The sequence below is a fragment of the Ailuropoda melanoleuca genome, chromosome 12 (genome assembly GCF_002007445.2).
Source record: "Ailuropoda melanoleuca isolate Jingjing chromosome 12, ASM200744v2, whole genome shotgun sequence".
NCBI lineage: Eukaryota > Metazoa > Chordata > Mammalia > Carnivora > Ursidae > Ailuropoda > Ailuropoda melanoleuca.
This window is the reverse complement of record NC_048229.1, coordinates 34,366,012-34,381,206: the sequence shown is the minus strand read 5'-3', so window position 1 is coordinate 34,381,206 and position 15,195 is coordinate 34,366,012. Positions and strand designations below refer to the sequence as shown.

General features: G+C 42.4%; 1 protein-coding gene across 6 annotated transcripts; it reads left to right on the top strand.

The window, feature by feature from the left end:
* Nucleotides 1–647: 647 nt before the first annotated feature.
* On the top strand, nt 648–13,191 carry ZNF227 (zinc finger protein 227). 6 transcript variants are annotated; one of them, XM_011237746.3, is made up of 7 exons: nt 648–722; nt 1,221–1,381; nt 2,954–3,026; nt 3,457–3,518; nt 5,529–5,655; nt 6,471–6,593; nt 10,626–13,191. In XM_011237746.3, exons 4-7 carry the CDS (start codon nt 3,459–3,461, stop codon nt 12,746–12,748), a joined length of 2,433 nt encoding a protein of 810 aa, XP_011236048.2. In that variant the 5' UTR covers nt 648–722; nt 1,221–1,381; nt 2,954–3,026; nt 3,457–3,458; the 3' UTR covers nt 12,749–13,191. The 6 variants fall into 6 exon arrangements, with proteins under 6 accessions (XP_011236048.2, XP_034528778.1, XP_034528775.1 ...); XM_034672887.1 differs by having other exon boundaries at nt 5,314–5,655; XM_034672884.1 differs by lacking the exon at nt 648–722 and adding an exon at nt 729–911.
* The last annotated feature ends 2,004 nt before the right edge of the window (nt 13,192–15,195 follow it).

The following is a 15,195-nucleotide window of genomic DNA, read 5'->3' as shown; positions in this document are numbered from 1 at the left end:
TCAAATTCAAAAGCCTCTCTGAGGAATGATTACAAACGCCCCGGTTGGGAAATTGATCACACAAGTATGCTGAAGCTTCTCTTTTTACTCTGAGTATGTCTAATTGTCCTCAAAAGCCAAGTTTTGAATTATTTGTGCTACTCACAAAAGTTGACATCTACAATCAATACATTGTGCCTCCATTGCATTTGGGGGGGCTCTCATTCTTTTTTTATATCTAAAAAGTGTCTGAAACTGCAAAATAAAGGCTATCATTTTATCCTTTCTTTGCCTAGTAGTAGTGGGTACACTTTCATTAGTAAAGGATCACGTGATCTGCGTTTGTTACTAATTTTTTTTCTTTTAAGGCTCTGTTCAGATATTTGCTAAGTACGTTTTGTTTGTTTTTCAATGGGAAAAAACTCAACTTCACTGGCATCAGAGGACTGCCTTACGTCCGCCAAACGGGAAACCATAAAGCGGATTCTTGGAAGTTGCAGTCCTCAAGCTACCAATGGGGAGATTTGCTGGGGGTAAGGAGGTGTTTTAAGGGGGCGGATATAGTTCTTCCCCCTTTTGACGGTTCTGGGAAATGTAGTCCTCAACTCTGTCCGGAAACAAGGAGCCGCTGAGGCGCTTGTTCCCCCCTCGGGACTTCTGGGAAGTGTAGTTCCGGGACACCGTGTAGTCAGAGGCACTTCCGCCCCGGAAATCAAGGCCGCCACCGTGTTTTCGGTCTGGAGGTGAGTCAGCCTTGCACCCCCACGACCCCTCCGAGCCTTGTCCTGAGCGTGGGACTAGTCGCTACCTAGCCGGCCGTCTTAGGATGGAGAAGTCGCGGCCGCCGGCGGAGGCTGAGAGACGGAGGGCGGAAGTTTGGATTCCCTCAGCTCTCCTCCCCCACTTACCAAGCAGCGCTGCTCCTTCTATCGGTACAATATCTGGCGACTTGTTGTCTGCGCTCTACTTTCCTCCGCCGTCAAGTAGCGAGCGAGAGAGAAACTACTGGGTAGAACTGTGATTCGCAATAAGCGAGACAATACGTGTCCCAAGCTTTGAAAGGTGGCGACACGGGATAACGGGTTGGCTCTTGCTCTCGATGATAACAGTAGTTCTGTCCCCAGCGCCCTTTTGCCTGGACGTCCCAGTGCAGGGAGGGAGGCTCTGGGAGCAAAGGCATGTCCCCGCTATCATCCTCCCGGACAGCGAGCTCTTGCCGAGCTTCCCTTTCTCTCCTTTAGGACGCCCCGAGTCGCCCGCGCTAGCGCCTGGGGATGTCCGCTGCAGTTTATCCGCGAGGCGGACGCGGTCGTGCTGTCCCACCAAGTCCTGGTCTACACCGCCCCTGACTTTGGAAAGGGGAGGAAGGACGACTTCCCGGCTCCTCCGGGCATAGCCCCGGGTGCGTACTAACGAAAGTACTTTCTTGATATGTGGTCTCCGGTTTCAGTTCATCAGGTTTCCTTCACTCGGTAAATGACTTACTAGGGAGGGAAATGTTCCAATATTTGTTGCATCCACCTGCGAATGTGTCATCTCCGTGTTAATATGTGTGAGTGTGTATGTGAGTTTTTACCACACGCACGTGTATTTATTTTTGAATTTACCACGTTTTACATTTCTTCCTTTTGTTCTCCTTTCTTGTCTTCAGTTTGGTTTCCTTTCATTTGCTCTCAACTGGTTTGGAATAAAAACGGTCGTCTGTCTCAGATACTAAATTTAGCCAGCATGTATTCTCATTCTGAGAAACGTGGAGACTAAACATATACTTGGTGTTTGATGATGACACCTCACCACCACCACCTTTTTTAAACTGGAGGGCAGGTTATAAGCCTATATTTTGTTATAACCACCCTCAAAATTGGTCCTATCGGTCTTGGACTTTTATTTTTATTTTTTTTAAATAACAAAGACGTTACCAGCATATTCGCAAGCGTTCTCTTACCGTTGCTTATTTCTGGATTTGTATTGTTAGGATTGTTCTTTCTCTTTGTTCAACTGAATTGACCTTTTTTCTCCCTCGTGTCAATCATTCAGTTGAGCATAGAATTCAAGTTTGACAATTTTCTTTCTTCCTTTTGGAGATAACATTCAGTTGTTTGAGATCTCCATTCCCTTTCCTTGATTCTGTAAATCAAATTGTCATTTCTGTTAGGTAAACCGTATTTTTTTTTTTCTGGGAGCTTTAAGGATTTTTGTTGTTGTTTTTAGTTCTTCTTATTTACTTCCTGAGCTTCAGCATGATTTGATTAGGATGTATTTATTTTTAAAAAATTTTTAGAGGTGGAGGAGGGGCACAGGGAGTAGGAGAGAGAATCCCAAGTAGGCTCCATGCCCAGTGCAGAGCTCAAAGTGGGGCTGGGTCTCACAACCCTGAGATTGTGACCTGAGCCAAAAGGAAGAGTCCCACGCTTAACCGACTGAGCCACCCAGGCGCCCCAGGAGTGTATTTATTTTTATTTATACTGTTCAGAATTGCTGTCTATGAACTCAGCAATTATCTTTTGACATAAGACCTCTCTGCCATTTCTTCTGGTCTCTTTTCCTCATACTCCTATTGGACAGATGTTGGAGCCTCTCAATCTGTCTTCTGTGCCTTGATTTTTATTTTGTATCCTTCTTTATCTCCATGCACATAGGATAAAAGGCTTTTACCAATAAGCCTTTTGACTTCATGAGGTAAATTGACTCAAAATGATGCTTTTTTAGAAAACTAATGCCAGTGTGGATAAAATGTTATTAGGTGGGCAACAAATTATTAAGTAAGAAGAAATTTATTTATTTATTTATTTTTAGTTAGATAAGTAAGAAGAAATTTTAAGTCGGAATTAGGATTTTCAGAGAATGAAGGTGACTTTCATAGGAGAATGATAATATATGAAGTCCAGATACCTTTCAGGTCTTTTTTGCTGTTGTTGGAAAAGACCTCTCCAGATACAGTTTGTGATGCAGAGTACCGTCTGCTTTTTTGCAGCTGCAAGAAAAAGGGACTTCTGGTTCTTTGGACTTTCCATCTACTCATTTAAGCCGTGGAACAACCTTATGAGGTAGGTATGACTTCGCAATTCTTATCTTCATGTGCAGATGATCCCAGTGAGGTGCAGACAGTTTTGTCTTTAACACCCCCAATGTTATATAGATGGTAAGTATCATTTCTAGAATTTAAGCCTAGGCCCTTGACCTTAGAACCCTTTTTTTTTTAACCTACGTGTTAACAATACCCTTCATTTCCTGCATCCTCAGGATGAGAAATTCTTATAGTAGGGATACTGCATTTGGTTGTACAGGTTGTTCACTGTCCAACGGCCCCTGGCTGACAGACTTAGTAGTTGGAATCTACTCCATGCTGTGCTCACCGTGCTCTATGCGGCTATATCTGCCTAGAAGTAGGAGAGCTCTTGTATAATTTCTGCAAAGATCCGCATGGGCTCGTGGCAGCCCTGACCTGCGTCTCATGGCTTCTTTGTCCTTCCCCAGTTATGCCTTCCCAGGACTCTGACCTTCCCCAGAAGGAGCAGGAGAAAATGACCATGTTTCAGGTAAGGCATTCTTTTCTGTCTCCTCACACGTGATTTAATTTCTCAAAGATTAGGCACATCTCTCTCCTCTTCCTTGGAAAAGTTAATGGAAAATGACAGATTTCGAGTGCATGTTGTATGGCAGCCTGTGTGTGTGCGTCTGTGTTTTGTTTTTTATTTATTATTTCACAAGACAATCTTTGAAAAAATAATACGAATTTGAAATAGAACAAAAGAATTTACACTACTACTTTGCTTAGAGGCCAGCTCTTTGCGTTTTCCCATATTCTTTTTTCATTTGCATTCATAACTGTATATTTGTAATATTGGAAGTAATGGGATATATAATTGACCCTCAAACAACGCAAGGGTTAGAGACCCTGACCTCCTGCATGGTTGAAAATCCACATTTAACTTTTTTTTTTTTTTTTTAAAGATTTTATTTATTTATTTACTCGACAGAGATAGAGACAGCCAGTGAGAGAGGGAACACAAGCAGGGGGAGTGGGAGAGGAAGACTCAGGCTCATAGTGGAGGAGCCTGATGTGGGGCTCGAACCCGTAACGCCGGGATCACGCCCTGAGTCGAAGGCAGACGCTTAACCGCTGTGCCACCCAGGCGCCCCCACATTTAACTTTTGACTCCCCAGAAACTTCTCTCTTAGCCTACTGCTGATCAGAAGCCTTACCAGTACCATAAACAGTTGAATAACACATATTTTGTATGTTCTTTGTATTGTATATTGTGTCTTACAATAAAATAGATAAAAGAAAATATTATTAAGAAAATCGTAAGAGAGGATACATTAATAGTACTGTAAGAAAATCTGTGTATAAGGTGGACCCAGGCAGTTCAAACCCTTGTTGTTCAAGGGTCTCCTGTACTTAGATACATTAGAGAAAGGCTTAGTAACTCTCTTACTAAGAATAGTAAGATAAGGAAAAATGAAGTTGGAATATGAGTAAAAGACATGGAGTGTCAAGGCAAATTTATGACGAAAATAATGATCATTAATAAGTAAATGTGTGTGAATGTTAACAAAGGTCTTCTGTTTATTTGTTTCACTTAGATTGTCGAAGATTTTTTTTTTAAAGGAATTATGTCCTATTTGGCCAGAGTGTAGAGATTCAGGAACACTTGTACTCTCTTATATGAAAATGAATTGGGAAAACCTTTTGAAAGGGACATCTGCCACTGTGCTTTGAAAATTTTGAAAGTGTTTATTCTGTGACTTTGCAGTTGCCACTTTTAGCGGAGATCTCTGTAAAAGGATCTTTGCAGCATTGATTAAAATTAAACATCTGGGGGTGCCTGGGTGGCTCAGTCAGTTAATCATCTTGCCTTCAGCCCAGGTCATGATCCCAGGGTCCTGGGATCGAACCCCGCATCAGGCTCCCTGCTCAGCGGGGAGTCTGCTTTTCCCTCTCCCTCTGCCGCTCCCTCTGCTCGCTCTCACTCTCACTCTCTGTCAAATAAATAAAATCTTAAAAAAAAATCTGTAACTAATTATACATGATTTGGATTGATGAAAGATCAATCATGAGTTCTAAGGAGGATTATACTCTGTGGTCATAAAATGGAACGAGACAGTCTAACGATAATAACTGTTGAGATTTATTGGAGGAGATTGCTACACGCCAGGCACCATTCTGCATGCTTTACATATATTCACTCATGTAATGTTTTCAAACACCTTGCGGTTTAGACATCATTAAAAAGAAGAGGAAATTGAGGTAGTGGGACGTTAAGGAATTTCCCCAAGGTCCTGGAATTAAAACTTTGAACTCAGTGCCTTCACCAGCTGTGAATACTGCAGGTGGATACAGCATGTACGTTGAAAACACAGAAGCGCCGTGTGCTTGTCCTGGGAGGGCTGCCGAAGCCTGTGAACATTGCAAACGTTACAAACAGTGACAGAATCCAAGCTTTGTGGAGTAGTCAATTTTTTTGGTAATCCTCTTATCCTTCTCGATGCTGCCCTTTTTCCAGTGGAGATTATGGGATTGAGGTTGTGTGTGGTTGGTGTTGTAGGAGGCTGTGACGTTCAAGGACGTGGCGGTGGTCTTCACCGTGGAGGAGCTGGGGCTGTTGGACTCCACCCAGAGGAAGCTGTACCGAGACGTGATGGTGGAGAATTTCAAGAACCTGGTCTCTGTGGGTGAGAACAGGAGCCCCATGACACCCCTTGAGAGTCGGTGTCCTTAGTTCAAAGCTTTGGACCTTTTGAATTGGTTCTCTGACCCTGAAGACATAAGGTTTGCTAATCCCTGGGACTACAGGCATGTGTTTTCCTGGTTTTTCTGCTCAGGTAAAATTCTGTCCAGGGGTGATTTTGCCCCCAGGCAACATTTGGCAATGTCTGGCGACAGTTTTGATTGGTACAACTAGGCGGGGAGGGTGCCACTGGCTACCAGTGCCTCTAAACCCCCTACAGGGCACAGTACAGGTCCCAGGACAAAGAATTCGCCAGTCCAAAATATCAGTAGTGCCTCAGTTGAGAAACCCTGTTTAAATTAATTATAAATGGGAAACATAAAAAAATTATAAATTGGCTTTTATACTCTGTCTTTCAAATACTTTTTCAGGTTGTGGTCATGACCCTTTGGTGGGTCATGGCATTAATTTAGTACCCTGGGCTGGCATTTTTTTTTTCAATGAAATAGAATAAAATAGAATAAGGATAGAAACTATCAGAGTTCCTTATCAAGACCTGCTCGCATTGCAGCAAAAACGGACCCTTTGCGGTGAGTGGTGTGAGAGTGTGGGAAGTAGGGTGAGAACAGACCTTGGCTAAATCTGATTTTATCTCTATCTAGACATGAACCAGGTCATGACCTAAATTTACTTATTGCAGCTCATGATCAGAAAAGTCCCTAAAATATCCCTTTAGAGGTTCTGAGGATTGTAGAACTTGGACAAAAATATATTTTAGCTGTGTGTGTATCTTAGAAGCGTATATCTGCCTTTTCATAGGACATCTTCCCTTCAAGCCGGATATGGTATCCCAGTTGGAGGCAGAAGAAAACCTTTGGATGATGGAAGGAGAAACCCAAAGAAATGGGTATTCCAGTGAGGACCATGTGGCTGTTCCTTCAGGTGTCCGCTGATCTGCTTCTCACCATGTCTGTCATTACCACTCTTGTCTGAGTACTGTCCTTTCCTTCCTGGACTGGGACAGCAGCCTCCACATTGGCCTCCCTGCCTCATGCCTTGCACCCCTGTCATCTGTTCTCCACGTGGTACCAGAGTGATTCCTTAGAAAGCACGTGAGGTCATGCCATTCCCCTTCTGAAAACCCTCCAGAGACTTCCCATTTCACTCAGAGTCCTCACAGTGGCCTACAAGATCCTACCCGCTCTGGATTCCTCATCACATTCCTCTTTGATCAACCTTGCTTTTACCCTGGCTTAGATCCTTCCTGGCATCCTTGCTCCCCTGGGGTGTTCTCTCTGCTGTTTCAGGGCCTTCGACTAGCTCCCCCTCTGCCTGGGAAGAGTCCATGGCCACTCCCTAAGGTCTTTGCTTGGATTTCATCTGCATCTGCTCGGCCTTCTGTGTCTGCCGTTTAAAACACCACCCTCTCTCCATTCTCCGTCCCCTCACCCTGCCTTATTTTGTGTCTGATCACCTGACCCACTAACACATTTTTATTTACTTGTTCACCGTCTGTCTCCCCGTGAAGTAGGAATTTTGGCATTTTGTTTGTTGTGTCTACTCAAAGCCTCAGGTGGGCCTTCTGCATGGAAGGTGATATTGTGCACTTGTTAAATGAGAATAAGTTATTTAGTTGTTCTGCCCTTGTAGAAGTGAGCTAGGATACCAGCCTTTCCCGGATGGGAAGAATGCCTGGTCTGTGTCCCCTGCCTGCCGATTTCTTTCCCACCTAGTCGTTCACTGCCTGCCCCCCTTCTCCTGCCCTCTCCCTCTTCTTCATTGTTCACGTCACTTTTCCATCTCCTTTCCTTTCTCTTTAATTTACATATTCCTCAGTTCTACTCATTTAGAAATTAAAAACTCAATATTCCCAGGGCGAGTAAATTCGTACAGTCTCCCTGTGCTTGAAAAATGAAAACAGAGAAGCCTGTCTGCAAATGTGATAAATTGGGTGATGAATTCTGTGAGTAATTGATGGATGTACTTCTTTTGTCCTTTTCCCTGTTTATGTTGCTTCATGTTTGATGTGTTCAGGATGTTAGATACTTGCTTCACTTCGCTGGGTCTTATTTTCACGTGCAGACTTCACCTCAGGAACGATGACCCTAATAAGTATTGTCACGTCTCACTTTTGCATGATAGACCAAGTCTCTCTTCTAACAAATCTTGTAGCATTTTCTGCCACCTTTTCTCAAAGGTTTTTTGACCTCTTCAACGACAGCATGTTTCAGGGTTTTGCAACCATGCCCCACATTCAAAAACTCCTAAAATGTTCTTTGTAGGTCACAAGAGGACAGATTAAAGGGCTTATTTTTGTAAAGATTCTTAAAAACGAAAAGCTTACAGATATTGGAGACAAGTGGACATCACATCTCTGTTATTCCTAGAGATGGCTGATAGGTTTAGAGCACACTAGTGTGACCAGTGGATTGTTCTGGAACATTGTCTTCCAGTGAAGGTCTAACATAATTCTCATTTCTCAGACATCTTTGAATATGTAAAGATTCATACTGATTAACCTTAGGAGATAAAAAATTTCACAGTTATTGGAATGCATAACTAAACTATAAGAAATTATCAATGTCGGTGTGCCAGGCAGTTCCGTTCATCAGCTCTTATGGAACAACCTCAGGTTGGCTACCTCATTCATGCAGCCAGCTTCCCACTTACCCACCCTCCCCTCTCTCTAACACCGAAATAATAAAACCCACATATGGTTAGTCGTTGAGTAGTTTCACATTGGACATTTCTAGACGTCAAAAGACACTGATAAAATTTGTGAAGATGAGGAGAGTCCTGTTAGGAAAGAAAATTACCGACTTTCTAAGGTTTTCCAGTACAGTTGGCCTCCTGCCCATATTAACTAGCTGATGCAGCAACGTGAGAAGCCTTTGACACGCTGTGGTGAGTTCTAAGATCAAACACCTGAAGTTAGCTTCACCAAACGCCAACTTCCCAGGTTACAGGCACAGTCCTCAAGACTGCCCAATGAGACGTCCGACACCAGCCGGGCTTTCCAGGGCCACCTTCCCTTCTGACCCGACTGGCATTCACTAGAACGACAGAATTCAAGAAAGCTCTATGCTGAAAATTATAATTGTATTATAGCAAAAAGAATACAAATCAGCCATATTTTTTTGAAGATTTTATTTTTAAGTAATCTCTATACCCAACGTGGGGCTCCAACTCAACCCCAAGATGAAGAGTCACATGCTCTAGTGACTGAGCAAAAGAATACAAATTGGAACCAACAAAAGGGAGAGATGCATGGGGTGGGGCCTAGGAGAGTTCCCTCCCCCCTCCCAAGGATAAGGACCCTTGTAACTATTTTGGCCCCATCCACATAATCCAAGATAACTTTCCATTTTGGGATTTTTTTTTTTTTTGAGGGAGAGAGAGAATGCACATGCAAGCAGGGGAGGGGAGAGGGCTGGAGGGAGAGGGAGAGAGACGCTGAGTGTGAAGCATGATCTCATGACCCTGAGATCATGACCTGAGGCAAAATCAAGAGTTGGATGCTTAACCGACTGAGCCACCCAGGCACCCCATCTCAGGATCCTTAATTTAATAAAATTTAAAATCCCATTTGCCACGTACGTGAACATACAGGTTCCAGGGATTAAGGCATGGACATCTTTAGGGGCCATTTGATTAGCTTACCATACCTAGAAATGCATACATACATGTTGAGACTTTTTCAGCTTATATTATCAGAATCTAACTTTACATTTAAGCAACTTAATTATTAAGGACTTGGTACCCCCCGCCAAACATTTTAAGCCAGTGGCTTCCATTCATTTCATCCTCAATCAAATCTTCTACATCTCGACCCAGCATGAATGTAATGTGTGTGCATATGTATCTGTGTGTCTATAGCTGAAACAGGCATTTCATATAGTGGTGTCCTTACTGCTTGTGATATACTTCTCATATTCTATTTATTTTTCTGTTTTTTTTAACTATTTGTCCAATTTATGGAATTGGTTTCATAGTTCGTTAATGCATCCCAACAATTTGAAAAATTCTATTACAGTGGAGATAATGTAATGAAGAAAACAAAACGCATGTTTTCTTCATGACTGTTACACTCTAGTGTGTCTAAAAGGCAAGAAAAAGTTAGGAAGTATACAGTAAGTCACATAATATGTACTGCAGGGAAAATAAAGCAGGGTAAGCCAAATGTGGAGAATCAAAGGTGCATGGGACTGGGGAGGAGTTATTTTATATTGGGTGGTGAGGAAGGCCTTACCCAACGAGCAGGATTTGAGTGGGGATCTAAAGGGAATAAACAAAAAAGCAAGCCTTGCAGCCTCCTGGGAGAAAGCCTTCTAAGCCGAGTTTAACTCCCCTCTTCCTCCTCCTGGTTGCCTTTGAGAGTCTGCTCTGTGCTCTATTTCTTTCCTTCTCCCAGGTTCTTTCTCTGTCGTACAAGATGAGTTTTCCACTTCCATTTCTTTCTAGAGCCCTGAATTACTACCAGGGTTAGAACAGTGAATGTTAGTATTCCAACCACTTCCCAAATTTACTCTTGGAAGAAAATTCCTGCCAGGACCTAAAATACTATTCTCTGCCTACAGTCTGAGCTTTTGTAACCTAACTGGGTAGAATTCCTCTTGTCATAAGCCTACTGAGGATAAAGGTGAGTAGGCTTTTAACTGATGTTATTATAGGATAGAGTGTGGATTGTCTTTGTGGCCTGCAGCTGTTTGATTTCAAACTTACAGCTCTCAGATTAAATTATCAAATTTATGGTTCTAAATGGGTTGCATTTACGCTTAGTGGATAAGAGTCTGTTGACCCCATTCTTTGCTTCCAGTTGCGTGGAGAAACATAAAAGGATAAGTGATGTTGTACAGACATGACCCTCTCCCTGGTTTATTGAGGCCTTCGCCTATGGCCTAGATGTGAAATCCTGACATTTCTCTATCTAAGCCTTTGCTTCTCCTCATCTCTGAATATTGTTTTTTCTTATAGGCAGCAAGAATCAAAATGAGATGGAGACGCTTCAAAAAGTTGCATTGAAATACCTCTCCCATGAAGAACTATCCTGCTGGCAAATCTGGAAACAGGTTGCAAGTGATTTAACCAGGTACCTTCAGAGAAAGCGTTCCCAGTTACTACAAGGCGACTCTATTCAGGTTTCTGAAAATGAAAATCGTGTAATGAATCATAAAGGAAATGGCTCCACTTACGCTGCCAATCAGGAGTTGTCAATTTCGAGAACCCAGGACTCTTGTGGGAATACATACCTGCGTGAGTCACAGAATCAAAGTAGAGGTCAGCAAATTCACATGAGAAATAACCAGCATGTATGTGAAGCCTTCATGAAGAAATCACCACTTAGCGATCATATTAACACTGACACAGAACAGAAACCTTACAAGTTCAACAAATGTGGCAAAAGCATGAGTGATGGCCTCAATCATCATGTACCCCCAGGAGAGGAATTCCATCCGTGTCGTGAGTGCGGAAAGGGCGTCAGTTATAGCTCGGTGCTTCCACTTCATCAGAACGTTCACACGAGAGAGAAATGCTCTAGTCAGAGCTCACATCTGCAGACCCATCAGAGAATTCGCCCAAGAGAGAAACTCAATAAATGCCATGAGTCTGGTGATTGCTTTAGTAAGAGCTCTTTTCATCAGCTTAACCATACTGGGGAGAAGGCCTACAGATGTGACAGTTGTGGCAAGGGATTCAGTAGCAGCACAGGTCTTATCATTCATTATAGGACTCACACTGGAGAGAAACCTTATAAATGTGAGGAGTGCGGGAAATGCTTTAGTCAAAGTTCCAACTTTCAGTGCCACCAGAGAGTCCACACTGAAGAAAAACCATATAAATGTGAAGAGTGTGGGAAGGGCTTCGGTTGGAGTGTTAATCTTCGTGTTCATCAGAGGGTCCACAGGGGTGAGAAGCCCTACAAATGTGAGGAGTGTGGGAAGGGCTTCACTCAAGCCGCACACTATCACATACATCAGAGGGTCCACACTGGGGAGAAACCTTACAAATGCGACGTCTGCGGTAAGGGCTTCAGTCACAATTCGCCATTAATATGCCATCGGAGAGTCCACACTGGAGAGAAACCGTACAAATGTGAGGCGTGTGGGAAAGGCTTTACCCGCAATACAGATCTTCATATCCATTTCCGAGTTCACACGGGAGAGAAACCCTACAAGTGTAAGGAGTGTGGGAAGGGCTTCAGTCAGGCTTCTAATCTTCAAGTCCATCAGAACGTCCACACTGGGGAGAAACGATTCAAATGTGAAACGTGTGGGAAGGGCTTCAGTCAGTCATCAAAGCTTCAAACCCATCAGAGAGTCCACACTGGAGAGAAGCCGTACAAATGTGACGTGTGTGGTAAGGACTTCAGTTACAGTTCCAATCTTAAACTGCACCAAGTGATTCACACTGGAGAAAAACCATATAAATGTGAGGAGTGCGGGAAGGGCTTCAGTTGGCGATCAAATCTTCATGCTCATCAGAGAGTCCACTCTGGAGAGAAACCCTATAAATGTGAGGAGTGCGAGAAGAGCTTCAGTCAGGCTATAGATTTTCGGGTACATCAGAGAGTCCACACTGGAGAGAAACCATATAAATGTGGTGTATGCGGTAAGGGCTTCAGTCAGTCCTCTGGTCTTCAATCCCATCAGCGAGTCCACACTGGGGAGAAGCCATACAAATGTGATGTCTGTGGAAAGGGTTTTAGATACAGTTCGCAGTTTATATACCATCAGAGAGGCCATACTGGAGAAAAACCTTACAAATGTGAGGAGTGTGGGAAAGGCTTCGGAAGGAGTTTGAACCTTCGCCATCATCAGAGGGTCCACACAGGAGAGAAACCCCATAGATGTGAGGAATGTGGTAAGGCCTTCAGTCTCCCCTCAAATCTTAGGGTCCATTTGAGTGTTCACATTAGGGAAAAACTGTTTAAATGTGAAGAGTGTGGGAAGGGCTTCAGTCAGAGTTCACGTCTTCAAGCCCATCGGAGAGTTCACACTGGAGAAAAACCGTATAAATGTGACGTCTGTTGTAAGGACTTCAGTCACCGTTCACGTCTTATATACCATCAGAAAGTTCACACAGGCAGGAATCGTTAAAGGTGAAGAATGTGTTAATGGCTTCAGCCAGGATGCACACCACGTGTTTGGAGAGTCTGTGCTGGTAATAAACTATCAAGCATTGAGCGTGGAAAGGGGTTCCTTCAGATAGAATCTTTCTAAACAAATCCATTAAAATGATGGCTTGGAACCGTAATAACAGGAATAGAACTAATATTCAGGGGTGGAATGGCTTGCAACCATCTTGGCAAGATCCAAGTGATATAAATGGTCTCTAAGAGTGAATATATACCTAAAGATACTGTGTGAAAAGAATATTTGCCATATACTAGCTAGTTTTGGGGGGTCAGGGAAGTTTTTGGATAATTTTCCCTTTAACTTCCATTTTATACTTACGACAGTGACTATTATTTTTATGGAAGCTGTAAAGCTATGAAAAATGAATAAAATTACTAAAATTTCCTGTAAGCAAGAACTCATAATATGATTGCCTTATTTCATATGGTATATTTTGGATGAAAGTTAAGGAATAGATGCCCAGTGATGAATCCTTGATCTTCAGAAGTAAATTTGTATCTGCTGCTGATGTATATAAAAGAACGGTCATTGCATCATTGTTTATAATAGCAAACATGCAATCAGGTGGGTTACCAAAGTATTTTATGATTTTTTAATCCAATGGAACACTACGCAGACGTCAAACGGGAAAATGTAAGTTTGTAGTTAAGGATGTTGGAAGATGTCCAGAATATATTAACCTGAAAAAAAAAGCGTGGGATTTTTGTGTGATCTCATTTTAAAAAAAGTATAGATGAAAAGGTATTTAGTTCTAGTTATCACTGAATGGTGAGATTTTGCTTCATATATATTTTTACATTTCTTTAAACTTACTGTTTTGAAATAATCTAAAATTTCACAAAAATTTTAAAAATTATGTAAAATCTCTTGTAGACCCTTTACTCAGATTCACCAGTTAGCATTGTTGACTCATTCTGTCCGTGTGTGTATGTCTGTATATACACACATACTGGTATCTGTGTAGACAGAATTTTTAACCATGAGGTTGTTACGGACCTCTTGCCCTTTGCATCTAAATACATTAAGTGTGTGTACTAAGAAAAGGATATTGAATTTACTTACACAGCTTTATACAAAATATAGCATTCAGGAAAATTTAATATTGATACACAACACTAACTTACAGACCCTCTTCAAATTTTATCAGTTGTCCTGATAATATATTTCTCACATTCTTTCTGGTCTAGAATCCAGTCAAGGATCAAACACTGCATTTCAACTTCTTTATTCAGTATCACTACTACCTCATTGTTCTTAATGACCTTGATATTTTTGAGTGTCTCTTAAGTTGGATTTGTCAGAGGTTTTCTCGTTATTGTATTTAAGTTTTGCATTTTTTGGCACAAGGATTCCCTAAGTGATGTGTCCTTGATGCATCACATAAGGAAACATGTTTGTCCTATTATAGGTGAGGTTAACTTGGTTAACTCGATTAAGGTAGGTGTGAGTTGGGTTTTTCCACTGTGAAGTTACCATTTTTACCTTTGTAATTAGTAATTTGTAGGGAGGTACATTCTGGTTCTGTAAATAGCTTGTTTTTCAACAAAATTTCCTCTGCTAGTTTTAGCATCCACTGCTAAATGTGGCCTAAATCAACTGTTACCAATGGTTGCAAAAGTGGTTTTCTGCCGTCGTCATTCCCCCCAACATTTGTTAGCAAACATCTGTCCTGTTTGCTCATTTACTTTTCATAAATTTGAGCACATCCTTACTCTGGCGCAATACAATGTCCCATACTTACCCTGTACTCCCCCACCCCAGCCATGGAATCTGCTGTTTCTTCAGAAGCCCGGGTTCTTCACATAGGGAATGGTTTTTAGAAATCAAGACATGGGAAATAGATATGCTACTGAGGGGACGGAGATGATAAATAGGTAGATAGGGCGGTGGGTAGGGAGGTACATAGGTAGAATGAATTGTGAGTTTATACTTCCACCACCAATTTTTTGAAGTATTTTATTTATAGAGAGAGCATGAGTGGGGGGAGGGGCAGAGGGAGAAGAAAATCTCAAGCAGACTCTTTGCTGAACATGGAGCCCGACATGGGGCTCGATCTCACGGTCATGAGATCATGACCTGAGCCGAAATCAAGAGGCAGACACTTAGCTGACTTAGCCATGTAGGCGCTCCTCTACCGCCAAGTTTTTTTTTTTTTAAGATTTTATTTATTTATTTGACAGAGAGACAGCCAGTGAGAGAGGGAACACAGGCAGGGGGAGTGGGGGAGGAAGAAGTAGTCTCCTATCAGAGGAGCCTGATGTGGGGCTCGAGCCCAGAACGCCGGGATCACACCCTGAGCCAAAGGCAGATGCTTAACGACTGCGCCACCCAGGTGCCCCTCTACCACCAATTCTTAATTCAACATCATAGCGTCTTTTCTAGCCTTCCCCCCTTATAAATTGCATCTT